A 14,550-nucleotide genomic window follows, 5' to 3' on the forward strand; every position below is an offset into this window, starting at 1 on the left:
TGATAGAAAAAGGGACTACGTAGAACAATATATTTGATACAAAAAATGCTAGAGTAGAGAGAAACCAAATTTTGACGTAAATAAAGACTCTGCGTTGGATATGTACCAAAATGAAAAACAAAACATAGAATAATGGACACACGTCTATGCCCCAAATCAAATTTTGTCTAAACTATCACTGTCATCATAGCTAATGCATTTATTGGAAGTGAAAGAAATGAAGAACATTCTAATACTTTATTGCTTTCTTGATGTGCGGAAGAAAATAGCAAGGTTTTAATTAAAATGTAGTTGTATTAAAAGTTTTATCACAATCTTTGATAGAGTGAAAGTTTATAAACAATATGAGCATAAAAACTTGACATTATAAATGCAGTGGCAGGCTCTTAATTAAAACCTTGTTATTGAATACCAACGCGCATGTTTAAATAAAATGATTTGGCTATTTAAAAATGACAATTAAATCAGAAGCGTGCATACAAAACATTGAACATCATTATGAACTCTATCTATATGTTTGGTCTAACTTCCATGGAAAAAGAGATCAATGACCTCGTGGTGTAGTGCATGACCTTCATGAAATTGAATCGTCAACTGCACCAACAACAATGGAAGATAAAGAACAACTTAACAAGTACACTGCTGTATAAATCACTCAAGTTAATCGGTATATATGCAATAAGAATACACCCGAATAAATAATATATTAAATTTTCCCAAGATATTAGCAATTTTCAGGTTCAGGGAAAGTATATCTTGCAAACCTGCAACTGGTTAAATGAGTGTAACCATATTGCTGTTATTTGAATATTCAGAAAATGAAACAAACAAAAAATCTTGTGTGAAGAACACAAAATATTTTACACTAGAATGTTGTGTAACTTCTGCTACTTACTTGAAGATGATAATGCCTCCATAAGCTTTATTTGCAGTTCAGAGTAATCAGTATCAATCATATTAGGATGATTGGGATTCTTCAGATCAGTTTATACAAAACGAATAATGATTATCAGTTTCAAAACTATTACCATAATGCTCAATGACAAATAAATTGACATGGTACCTCTGATTGTATGGTGTGTATGAATCTACCATCTCTTCTGATGGAAGTAGTGCTAACCACGCTAAGTCCTTCTTTATGTAGAATGTCCAATAATCTTGACATGGGAAACACACTTCTCCTGAAGCTATAACTGCACATAATCTCAAGGCCTCCAGGGAAAGGATGAACAAAAACCAAAGGTGGAAGATGATGAGTAGTACAAGAGCTTTCATTCTCAGGACCAGTGCTGCTGAAATTAGACACCTTCAATAAGGCATCCCTCTTTGCTTGCAATTGCTTTACCTTATCTTGAAGGTGGTTGATATAATTCATAGCCTCATGCACATGATCTGAGGCTGAACGCTTTCCCTAATGATGGTCATCAAGAATATGGAATAAAAGCACCCCTAATGACTAGTGTGTTTCAAATTTCAATTACTCTTAAATTACAACTAGAAAGAAGATAAAATTAAAGAAATAAACAGTTCAAAAGACAAGTTGTTTGTGCGTAGAAGGTGCTTACCTTAATATATTCTAAAGGCAGAAGCGATCTAAGGTTGGTGCAGAGTTTTCCCATCTCTTGCCTTCTTTGTCTTTCAGTTTCCTTATGCATCCACTTCTTGTTTTCATCCATTGCAAGCTTATAAAATCTTCTATCTCACCAACAACACAGTGCTAGCTACACCTTCTTCTTGTCCTTTCTCATTTGACGTGTATCAATGCATCAGAGGACCACACAAGATCTGATGATCTTAACACACAGTCAAGCAAGGTGGATAGAAAATTGAAACTGAAAAGACCAAACTATTCATGACTGGGAGTGGAGAGGATTCATCATTGTGTATGCTATCTTTTTGGGGTTGGCGAAGATACCAAAACAAGAAAATCAAGTGTAGTTGATTGTTAGGGTTTGAAACCACTTTCCATTCTCCTTATACGCTAGGATTCTGAAATCCTTCCCTCATAAGATTAGAATCCATCTCATCTGCCATATCTGTACTCATATTTATATTTTCTTTTTCTTTGGTGGGGCACAGTGTTTCCTCTCTTTTTGAATGTGAATAATCATCGACTCTATATTATTTACTTCCATTATATAAGATTTAAGGTATGATTGTTTGGTAGTAACTTAAACTTTACCTTCAAATTGAAAAGGGACAGAATTTTTTTTGTCAAAAAAAGTAGTTGAAACTGATACTAATTTTAAATCAAATTTCATACTCAATTTTAATATTTTTCGTGAAGAATATTGTTTTTAATGAGTTTTAAATGAATTTTTATTTATATTAATATATAAATTTTAACTTTTCCTTTTTTTTCAATATAATTATTCTGCTCCTGATTAACTGAAGTAACCAAGGCTCTTTGATGTTACACAACAGACAATGACGTGGTAGGTTTCATTTGAAGGTAATGCTTAAATCCTTTATTTAGACATCTATCTGAATATATAACATTTTATCGAATTTTTTTCCCTTTCACATTATATTATTTATCGTATAATTGACTACTCATTAATATTTCAGTTAAACGGTCAACTTATTGCTTAGAGAATATATTCTTACAAAAAAGTTTTTGTGATTCCAAATAATCTAGATAATTCTCATCCACATATCTCTCTTACTATTCAGACCCTTAAAATAGAATTGGATGAAGTGTTGTACATTACTGATATTGATCTAATTGTTGCATATATTCTATACTCCCCTTACAATCTTACATGTAAAAACAAAAACAAGTGATTAACACTCTCATCATCGTCTAGCTCGGACATTAAACATAACTTGTTTTTTATCAAAATTCCTGTACAAGTGACTTATCTTTTGTGATGACTAACAATTCTATTACTAAAGACATGTATATGTTTATAGATTAAGACTTCTATCACACTATAAAATGTTTAAATTACACCAATATATTGCATTTTATAAATATTAAAACTAACTCAAGTTATAAACATTAATTTTTTTATTAAATATATTATTTTTAAATCCACCTACCTTTCAAGTTTGGTATTTTTTTTTAAAACTTACTTAACCTACTTGAAAAAAAAAAGATTGTACGTGAAATTTTATAAGCTAGGATAATTGACACATTGAGACTTTTGTATATAGAAAAAGATAAAAAAAGGCTATATATATAATATTTATTAATGACATAATGAAACTATTCTAGCTTCTTTTTTTTTATCAACAAGAAACAACTAAATTAAAACGATCCACTTAAGGGGTGGTCCAACCCTTATACAGAATAAAAATGAACAAAAGTACATCTCCATCTACACACCTACATCATAACGAATCTCCTACTGCCTTCCCCTACATTATCAGCAAAAGTAAGAACATTAAATCGAATACATACATACCAAGGAGAGAACGAAAAATTCAGTGCTGATATCTTTGAAACAATCCAGGACCAAACCTTAAGCTGTGCTAGGGAAAAAACATCAGAATGATCAACCATACCACCCTTAAATAAACAATTATTCCTGTGTCTCCAAATTTCACTAACCAATGTTATCCAAACATTACCCATAATAAGATTAACTGAAGTAGATGCATCTAAGATTTTGAAATGTTCAAAATGTGACCCGGGGATGTTATGATCAACCGAACTCAGTCCTAACCAATCATAACAAAGATTCCAAATCTGCCAAGCAACTCGACATCCAAAGAATAAATGATTTGTTGACTCTTCTAACTTCCTGCAAAAGCAACAAAGATTGCTTTCGATCCCTATCCCTCGTCTCTCCAGATTTACCTTGGATGCAACCTTGTTTTCAATCACCCTCTAGGTTGTAACATGGGCTGAAGGAAGTGCCTTAATCCTCCAGAAAAAATTGTACAGTCTCGAAACTTCCTCTCCTCCGTCTCTCCTTAAAGACCTATAAGCTAACTTGACTGAAAACATTGCTGACTCACTATCCTTCCAAACCCAATTGTCCTCTAACTCCACCTCAAGCTTCTTGTTAGAAATTATCTCAAGAAGCTGGCTTACTTGATTCTCCTCCCAAGCAAAAAAAACCCTTCTCCACCTTAAGTTCCACTCCCAGACCCCGTTAACCCATGATAGAGATCAAATAAGAGAGGATTTTACTAATGGAGGAAGAGGTCATTCACCCAAACATTTGAAGTTCTTCCTTCTAGTCTTCTAAAAAAAGAATTAAAATAAAGAGAGGACCAAGCCTAAAGCCAAAAGAAGACTACAAGCTTTCAAGAATGGACTTCAATTAATATCTCTTTTTATAGTTTCTTTTGTATAAATTTGTAAATAATATAGAATAGTATTTAGGTAGGTGCTAAGAGGGAAACCTAAAGATACCTCTTGTGTAAAGCATCTTTAGATATTAGCTTTAGAAAAATCTAGAAAGGTATCCCTTCCTTCTCCACTTTAGGCGGTAGAAGTGGAAGAGTTGCAAGGTAACCTTGGTTAGCTTCCTTTGTAAGCTTCTTGTACACTCATGACCGGTCCTGGTCCTATAAAAGGAGGGCTTGAGTCTTTCTAATACAGATTTGATATTTTGAGTAAAGAAATTCTCCCAAATTGGTGAATGATTGAGAGACTTGTGTCTTCTCCTCTTCTAGTCTCATTTTGAGTGCATCTTGGAACCTCAAGTGGCGGCATCTACACTCATCTTGGAGCCTTACATCCTTCAAGTGGCGTGTTCATCTCCAAGAACTCCAACCACATAAGTTCCCTATTTCATTTCATCTTCTTCATCCATTTTTTCTTCATTCCAAATTACCCATTTTTGTTCTACTTGTTTGTTTTCACTTTCAATCGGTGCAATCTCTTCCTTATGATGTCCTCTTTCATTTGCTGCACTTATATTCAATTTTAATCGGTGCAAATTGGTTGTTCTTGCTATTTTTGTCACGTCCTCCATGGGTATAATTTCTATATGTTGTGTTCTTGAGTTTCTATCCATGGGTTTGTTGTTCAAAATGGGTTTCTATGTGAGTTTGGTTTGGTTACTTGTGTTTTGGTGAGTTCTTGAATGTTAAGAACATTGATCCAATTCTTAAAAAGTGTCTAATCATATTCCAACTCTTGTTGAATCCATAACATGTTCATATCATATCTCCATCATGTTATTGGAATCATATCAACCCAACTTCCACAATCACATAGACTTGCCTCCTTAAGAAAAGACAAAGAATATAATCTCATAAATTTATTTTTCAAAACTACAGAGGCTACCCAATTGTTTGACCAAAATAGAATATCCCTCCCATTTCCAACCTCCCAATTAAAACAATCTTCAAACTTTCCTCCCCACTCCTATGAATTCCATACCTTCCTCAGATCTCTCCACCACAATTCTAGCTTTTCTAAGTCTTTCCATCACTTTAAAAGGAATTTTTTTCGGTGAATGAGAATGTCTTTGAGAGAAAAAGAGCAATTTTATTAGGAGCATCTATCCATATTTCTTTATTTTATAGTTAGAAAGGTTGTGTAGTTTAGTAGTCGAGATCAACCATCCTAGAGATATTAAGGGTAAGTCTAAACCTTGATTAATACAATTATGTGTTATACGAACAACAAACTAATGGTAAGAGTGATCATAATATTTATGTTAGTCCAGGTCTAGAGGTCCCAAGGCCAAATATGACCCTATAAATAGGTTAATTCATAACTAGATAAGGTATGTATTTATGATAACATGTATTGTCTCTGATTGCCAAGTGCTAAGTTAAGCATTGGAAAACATTTTGAAGGTAGATCTTCATACCAAAACTAAGAGTCAAACACTAGACTGAAGATAGATTTCAGGTCATTGATAGAAGAGGTTTTTGTAAAGGAGATCATGAGCCCTCTAATAACAGGTTAAAATTGGTAGAGTTGGTAAAAAGGGTATTTATTGAGCAAGAGGAATTTAGAAATGACTCAACTCATTTTTCATAATGAATCTTTTTTTAGAAGCAAATGAGGAGAAAGATTATTATTAAATGTATCTTGAGGATGGCTCTTTTATAGATTAATAATTAATTTTAGCAAAACTAAGATTACGGGAAAAATGTAAATTTGACCTAGTTGGTGGAAGTAGTTGAATGACTTAATTGTATTGTGGAAGCAATACCATTCAAGTATATGTCTAGGAATGCTGATGAGTGCACATGCAAAATGTATATCATCATGGAGACCAAATGATGGAAACTTTAATCTAGATTGAATTTGTAAGACAATACACATCATTTGGTGGAAGAATAGATTCTATCATAGCATTGCTTTGCCATCAGTATACAAAGCTCCAAAACAGATTTTGGCGTTAATTCTAGAAATGAGGTGGGTGTTTTTTGAGGTATAGAAAAGTTAGAAGACAGGGAAGGTATCATGGGTTAGACAGTTTGATGTGTAAAGTAGATTCTAAATTATATCGAGCTTTTAATTTATGATATTATTTTTAATTTTTTTTAGACAACAACTTCTAAAATTGTATAAATTTTACTTGATTCTCCTTGAGCTAATTTTTAATAAGTTCACCGAGAATTACTTGTATTTCTCTTCGATTTAAATTTTATTATATTATGGCATATCTTATAATATATCTTGATTTTTATTATATTTTTAAATTCGTGTTACTATTTAAGGCTTCTCAATATTTTTTTTTATACAATTTAACATATACAAATTAACAACCTTCAAGTTAATTTCTTTCACCATAATAAATGTTTTTAAGTTTTTTTTATTAGCAATAAAAAATAATATAAGTGGGAGTATTAGGGATATTTCAACTCATGTAAAAAAACCCGACTAGGTATAAGGGTGTCAAAAAAACATAAACTTGGACATATGCATTTTCTTATTTGTAATTTAAGGTGACATGGATCATATTTCTAAACAAAATGATAAAAATAGAGACTGTATTCCTATTCTTGATTATTATTTTTGTAAGGATCTAGAAAATAACCTTAGAGTAGAAGTGGTATATTTTAAATGATACCTGAATATTTTATTATTAAAATGAAAATGACATATAAATAGAAAATTCAGTTATTCAGGTTTCATTTTCAAATAACTACCATCTCTCTAAAAGTTTCCCTTTTCCTTTCTCTCTCTTCTCTTCTCTCTAAGATTTTGATCTCCTCGTTCATCTGTTTGACGATCAGAGTACGCCATTAGACTCCTGGAAATGAACTCTACAAGATTGCCCGATCAGACTACAAGATTGCCCGATCAAAATCTCTGATAGATTCCTTTCCTCTCCTTCTCTATATGATTCTGACATCCTTAGTTATCAGTTTGACGATTAGAGTCTGCCATTGGACTCCTGGAAATGAACTCTACAAGATTGCCCGATCAAAATCCTAAACAGAGTAAGTTCATTTTTGGCCCTTTTCTTTGAGTCAAATTTTGAACTTGATAGGGTTGTCTCTACATGAGTTTTACATGTGAAACTTTTAGCTTTAGGGTTAATTTCTGTTAACTCAAGGTCCTAGTTATATACTTAGATTTTGATTAGGACTTTATGGTGCAGTTTAATTATGCGTAGATTTGGAGCTCTTAGTGAGGATCAACTAAAGTTCAGGTAAGGGAAGCTAGTCTTATTATTTTCAATAAAACCCTAGGATAGAAGATTTTGGATGTGGAGGTGACGTGGTCACCAATTCCAATTGTTTTTGCTTGCAAGATTGTCTCTTCTGAAGAGTAAAGTAATATATTGACTAGAATGATTGATTTTGAATCTTTTATATTGATTTTAAGGTGACTAATTTGTTGAAAGTGTTTGTGATTGAGAATTAAAAGTGTTTGAACGATAATATAAATGAGTTGAACTATTCTTTTTTAATATTTTGTTGAATTACTTAAGTGAGATGTTTGATGAGAAGTGGTTGTGTGATTTCAGATGATGATTGATTTAAAGAGCATATATTTGGAATTAATTATGGGTTTAAGTAAAGTTTGACATATATTTGGATTGTTTAGAAAGTTTAAATATGAAGTGATTGATTGGTGCATTGATATGTTAAATGATGTATGTAATGAGGTTAAAGTGTGATCAAGACGTAGTATTTTCAGGAAAGGAAATACCATGTTGAGATTGTTATTAGGGTGTATTGATTTGTGAGTGTCCTGTGAATGAGACGATCCTGACTCTACTGGTATAATGGAATCACATAGATGAAGTTATTCAGTTGGTGAGAGTCGAAGGAGGTCCATTTGGCTGAGTCTGAGGTTTGAAAGAACTTATCAGAGCATATCAAATGGATTTGCCCTATCATATGAAGATGATGAGATATTGAGATAATTATGTGCATGGTTGTGTGGGTTTCACAGCAGTAGTGTGACAGGTGCAGGTCTCTGGATGCTAATTTCAATACACGAGTTTTCCGGAAGTAAAGTCAAGTGTCTATGTGTTGTGAGTCAGTAAAAGTCTGACATATGAAAGATGAATTTTATGAATGTAATAGACACTTGATGGTTTGAGAAATCATATGAGAATTGATGAATTATGCTTATTAATTTGAAATTTAAATTATATCAAAACTTTTTATATAGATAGCTTACCCTATTATTTGTTTGTGTTTGTTTCTTTATCTGTGATGATCGTGTTTTACACGGGAGCAGATGAGATTGCAGGTAATAGAGCTCCTTAGTGAGCAGCTGGAGAATGAGATAGTTTTATTTGAATGCTTTGTTTTGTTGTTAAAACTTTTGATGTATATATTAAATCCCTTTGAAGAGGGATATTTCTTTTGAGATACACATATAAGAAAGTAGTATATGTTATTTGTAATTAGATATTGCTTGTTTTACTTTTATTTCATTATATATGGGTAAAATTAAGGATGTTACATTATGGTTTCGAACCTTAGGAGACCTAAGGGTTATAGGATTTTTTATGTGTGCTTTAGTTGGTTTGTGAGTAAAACTACATAGTTATGATTTTTTTTTTTAGATTTATCCTAAATCTTTCTTTTCTGTTGTATAACATGGCTCCTAGACCTCCTACCCCTCCCCAACCTTCTTCTGAGGTGAACCAGATTGTCAAGGCTATTGAGATGATGGCAAATGCTATCCAACAACAAAATATGGCAATGGCTCAGAATCACCAGGCAGCAATGCATCATTGGGAGACTGCTAGATCTGCTGCAATAGCTTCCCATGTCAGTCAGTCTCAGGAGCAGATGGGACTGACAGAATTCATGAGACACAACCCACCTAAGTTCACTGGGAATGCCACTTCTGACCAAGCAAACCAATGGATAAGAGAGTTAGAGAAGACCTTTAGGGCAACCTTCTGCCCTGAGGATAAGAAATTGATATTTGCTACATATTTATTGTCTGGAGAAGCAGAGTTCTGGTGGATGGGAGCTCAACAGATGATGGAAGCCAGAGCTGAAGTATTAGACTGGGAGAGTTTCAGAGTGAAGTTTTTAGAGAAATATTTTCCAGATAGTGCAAGGTTTGCAAAGGAAGCTAAATTCCTCAGGTTGGAACAGGGAAAGATGTCAATGAATGCATATGCTGCTAGGTTTGAGTACCTAGCCAGATTCTACACCTAGACTACCTCTGAGGCTTGGAGGTGTAGGAAGTTTGAAGAAGGTTTAAAACATGGGCTGAAAAAGACTATAGCTCCTATGTGGATTAGAGAGTTTCCTGCCTTGGTGGAGAAGGCGAAGATGGTGGAGACCCTAGAAAATGGTGATTCTAGGGTGATCAGATCACACCAAGGAGGGTCTTCTAGTGGGAAGGCCAAGGTGCAGCATCAACAACATAAGCCTTATGCTAGACCTCCACAACATAGGACAGGAACATCTCTACCACAGTTTCAGCAACAACCATGGAGACCCACATGTTATCACTGTGTTGGACCCCATTTGAAGAAAGATTGTCCTCAACTTTCATCGGAGAAAAAATGTTATACTTGTCAGAAAGAAGGACATCTATCAAAAGATTGCCCTAATAGGAGGAGGATAATTCCTAGAGGTAACTTGCAGTCAGGAAGAGGAGGGGGTGGTAGAACCCAAGCAACTGAAAGGGGAACCCAAGCAACTGAAAGGGTGTTTGCTATGTCAGGAGCTGAAGCATCTCAGTCAGGTAACTTGGTACAAGGTGTATGTTATATAGCTGGTAGATATGTGAAAGTTTTATTTGATTCTGGAGCGACACACTCTTTTGTATCGAGTTTATGTGTAGCGGAGTTGGGTCTTCTAGTAAAGGAGTTGTCGTTTGAATTGTTGGTCTCTACACCAACATCAGGAAAAGTTTTAACCTCTACAATTTGCTTTGAATGTCCAGTAATAGTACGAGGACGCAGGTTCAAAATAAATTTGATCTGTCTACCTCTTCAGGACCTGGATGTTATCCTAGGGATGGATTGGCTATATGCCAATCACATTCTCATAGATTGTGGTCAACAGAAAATAGTGTTTTCAGATTCCAAGAAGTCAGATGTGATATCTGCTCAGCATGTGTGGTCAGAATTGAAAGAAAGATCAAAGTGTTTTGTAATCTTAACTCAAATGGAAGATAAGAATGAAGAAGAAATGAGTAGTATACATGCGGTGAAGGATTTCATGGATGTATTTCCAGAAGAAATACTTGGATTACCTCCTAAGAGAGAAGTAGAATTCTCTATTGATTTGGTACCTGAAGCTGGACCAGTGTCAATGGCACCTTATAGAATGGCTCCAGCTGAGTTGATTGAACTAAAGAAGCAAGTTGAAGATTTGTTGGAGAAACAATTCATCAAACCAAGTGTATCTACATGGGGAGCTCCGGTGCTTCTAGTTAAAAAGAAAGATGGAGGGTCTCGTTTGTGTGTAGATTACAGGCAGTTGAATAAGTTGACCATCAAAAACAAGTATCCTCTGCCCAAAATTGATGATTTGATGGATCAGTTACATGGAGCCTTAGTGTTCTCAAAGATTGATCTGAGATCTGGATACCACCAAATTTTGGTAAAGGTTGAAGATGTTTAGAAGACAACCTTTAGGTCTCGTTATGGACACTATGAGTATGTGGTGATGCCGTTTGGAGTAACAAATGCTCCAGCTCTGTTCATGGATTACATGAATAGAATTTTTCGTCCTTTCTTGGATAAGTTTGTTATAGTCTTTATAGACGACATACTTATTTATTCAAGGACTAAGGGAGAACATGAAGAGCATCTGAAGACAGTGTTGGAGATTTTGAGGGAGAAGCAACTATATGCTAAATTCTCTAAGTGTGAGTTTTGGCTGAAGGAAGTCAACTTCTTAGGACATGTAATATCAACTCAGGGGATCTCAGTGGATCCAGCCAAAGTGGAGGCAGTGCTTCAATGGGAACGTCCAAAGACAGTGACTGAGATAAGGAGTTTTGTGGGTCTAGCTGGCTACTATCGGAGGTTCATTGAAGATTTTTCCAGGGTAGTAGCTCCTTGACTCAGTTAACCCACAAAGATCAACCTTTTGCTTGGACTGACAGATGTGAGCAGAGTTTCATAGAGCTGAGGAAAAGGTTAACTAGTGCTCCGGTGTTAGTGATTCCTGATACAGGAAAACCTTTTGAAGTTTACTGTTATGCTTCACATCAGGGTTTTGGTTGTGTATTGATGCAAGAGAAAAGATCAGTTGCATATGCTTCAAGGCAACTCAAAGTTCATGAGAGAAACTATCCAACTCATGACTTAGAGTTGGCAGCTGTGGTGTTTACTTTGAAGATTTGGAGGCATTATTTATATGGAGCTCAATTTCAGGTGTTCAGTGACCATAAAAGTTTGAAATACTTGCTTGATCAAAAAGAGTTGAATATGAGACAAAGAAGATGGATGGAGTTTTTGAAGGATTATGATTTCCAACTGATGTATCATCCAGGGAAGGCTAATGTAGTTGCAAATGCTTTGAGTAGAAAGTCAGTACAGGTGTCAACCATGATGATTGAAGAACAAAAGTTGATTGAGCAATTCAGAGATCTAAATTTAGGAGTGAAATTTCATGTTGATCATATTAGTTGTAGTTAGTTAACTATAACTAATGATTTTCTTGGAATGATAAAGGAAAAGTAGTTAGAGGATCCTAGTCTGAAGCGTACTGTGGATTTACTAGGTACAAATCAGGCTAAAGACTTTGTGATGGGAGAAGATGAGATCTTAAGATTTAATGGCAGAATTTGCATACATGCAAATGAAGAACTGAAGAGAATGATCCTAGAAGAGGGTCACAAGAGTTATCTTAGTCTACATCCCGGTATGAATAAGATGTACCAAGATTTGAAGGAGTCCTTTTGGTGGTCAGGCATGAAGAAAGAAATAGCTCAATATGTTGCTACATGTTTGACATGTCAAAAGGCAAAGGTAGAACATCAGAGACCTGGTGGTTTGTTACAACAGTTAGATATTCCTGAGTGGAAATGGGATAGCATTGATATGGATTTCATTACTCATTTACCAAGATCAGTAAGGGGTCATGATGCAGTCTGGGTAATAGTTGATCGACTAACAAAGAGCGCTCATTTTCTTCCAGTTAATTTGAGAATATCTATGACTAAGTTGGCACAGTTGTACATCAAAGATATTGTAAGATTGCATGGGGTGCCTTCTAGTATTGTTTCGAATAGAGATCCCATGTTTACTTCACGGTTTTGGCAGAGTCTACAAGATTCTTTGGGAACTAGATTGAGAATGATGTATGTAATGAGGTTAAAATGTGATCAAGACGTAGTATTTTCAGGAAAGGAAATACCATGTTGAGATTGTTATTAGGGTATATTGATTTGTGAGTGTCCTGTGAATGAGACGATCCTGACTCTACTGGTATAATGGAATCACATAGATGAAGTTATTCAGTTGGTGAGAGTCGAAGGAGGTCCATTTGGCTGAGTCTGAGGTTTGAAAGAACTTATCAGAACATATGAAATGGATTTACCCTGTCATATGAAGATGATGAGATATTGAGATAATTATGTGCATGGTTGTGTGTTTAGTTGAATGCTTTGTTTTGTTGTTAAAACTTTTGATGTATATATTAAATCTCTATGAAGAGGGATATTTCTTTTGAGATATACATATGAGAAAGTAGTATGTGTTATTTGTAATTAAATATTGGTTGTTTTACTTTTATTTTATTATATATGGGTAAAATTAAGGATGTTACAATTTTTGATTTTTTATGCAAGTTCTTTTTCTGTTCTTAGTAATTTACTTTTCTTTCTATTTACTTTCATAATTGTATTTGAATTTTCTTACGTAAAACCTGTATTCCTTTTATGTTTTCTTTATTGAACTTCTTGTTTATAATTCACATTGTCTTTGATTTCAAGTTTTATAATTTACTATTTAAATGTACCTTCTAATAAACTTTGTTAAGAACATTATTGTTTGAACATTTTAATTGTTTAATTTTGATTATTATTGATAAAGAATATATTTTATTTTATTCTGAACTTTAAAAATCAAACATGTTATAAAAATGTTTGCATTTCAATGTTATAAAAATGCTTGCATTTCAGTGTTGTTGATGTGTGAAAATCATTAAAAATTTTAGAAAAAAAATAATTAGTTATTATATTGATTAAATTAAATATTATTTTAATTTTTTTTTAAATATTAATATTTAAATTAATTTATATTACTGATAAAATAATTTTTAAATTGGTATTTTTTATATTTAAAATTAATTTAATATATTTAAATTAAAAATCATGTTTGATTCTTATTTTAAATAAAAAAATCTAAAATGAATTTTTTTGTTTTATTTTAATTATTATCTAATTTTTCATTGAAATTAACTCCGTGGTGGATGAAGTTTGAATTTGAAGTTGTGTAAAATGTTTAAATTCCAACCTTCATAATAATTGTGGTGAAAGGCTAGTAGTAAAGAGCAAAATTATTGCCTTGTACAGTTCCAAAATTGAACCATCTCTGTTTTGTCTATGGTGAACAGCTAGCTGAACATAAGTATAGTATTTATTACGCAAAACGTGGCTTCTTTTTTTCACTGTTGCATTAACGGCTGCATAGAACAAAGATATCTTGTCAAATGTGATTGCTGTAAAGCATCTTTCTTTGGGTGAAAGAGACAATATTACAGACAATTATTCATAAGGAACTCATAACTTTTTACTTTATGTGTACTAAACATAAATCATTAGAAAACGATTTTCAACCCAATAAAAAACCATTGCTGAAAAAAAAGTCAAGAAAAAACAAACTCTTCGATGGATCCATTTTTGTGTTCACCAAATTGAGGAACTGAAATTAAAATTTACTTACAATAAAAAGGACGTTGAACAACTATTCAAGAGGATACTAATAATTCCTCCCTTACTTTTTAAAAGCCCCTTTTTTAAATATGTATATATTGTAACAACTCTTACCTAAGATTAAAGTCATATTTCTTTCAGAGTTTTATTAACTTAATTATACTTTAATAAACTAAAAACTTAAATATTTTTAATAATTTTTATTTTCAATTATATATATATATATGTATATATGTATTTATATTTTACATAATATTAAGATAAAATTTAACTTATATATATCACATATTTATATAATTATTCATAGCATCGTTTGAATA

General features: G+C 33.1%; 1 protein-coding gene across 2 annotated transcripts; it reads right to left on the minus strand.

Moving 5' to 3' along the window:
• Positions 1–362: 362 nt before the first annotated feature.
• On the minus strand, positions 363–2,032 carry LOC137837709 (transcription factor bHLH36). 2 transcript variants are annotated; one of them, XM_068646811.2, is made up of 4 exons: positions 1,566–2,032; positions 1,064–1,411; positions 896–974; positions 363–594 (listed from the first exon to the last, which is right to left on the minus strand). In XM_068646811.2, the coding sequence occupies exons 1-4, from the start codon at positions 1,674–1,676 to the stop codon at positions 575–577; spliced, it is 558 nt and encodes a 185-aa protein (XP_068502912.1). In that variant the 5' UTR covers positions 1,677–2,032; the 3' UTR covers positions 363–574. The 2 variants fall into 2 exon arrangements, with proteins under 2 accessions (XP_068502912.1, XP_090157211.1); XM_090301085.1 differs by having other exon boundaries at positions 1,064–1,456; positions 1,566–1,625.
• Positions 2,033–14,550: the final 12,518 nt, after the last annotated feature.

Source organism: Phaseolus vulgaris, chromosome 4, assembly GCF_051622355.1.
Source record: "Phaseolus vulgaris cultivar YP4 chromosome 4, ASM5162235v1, whole genome shotgun sequence".
NCBI classification, from domain to species: Eukaryota; Viridiplantae; Streptophyta; class Magnoliopsida; order Fabales; family Fabaceae; genus Phaseolus; species Phaseolus vulgaris.

Excerpts from the sequence above, each read along its gene's own strand:
- LOC137837709 (XM_068646811.2), bottom strand. The coding sequence starts at position 1,676 with ATGGATGAAAACAAGAAGTGGATGCATAAGGAAACTGAAAGACAAAGA. Across the intron at positions 975-1,063 it reads TACACACCATACAATCAGAG|AATCCCAATCATCCTAATAT; the intron begins GTACCATGTCAA and ends ACTGATCTGAAG. Across the intron at positions 595-895 it reads GGAGGCATTATCATCTTCAA|TTGACGATTCAATTTCATGA; the intron begins GTAAGTAGCAGA and ends TTGTTGGTGCAG.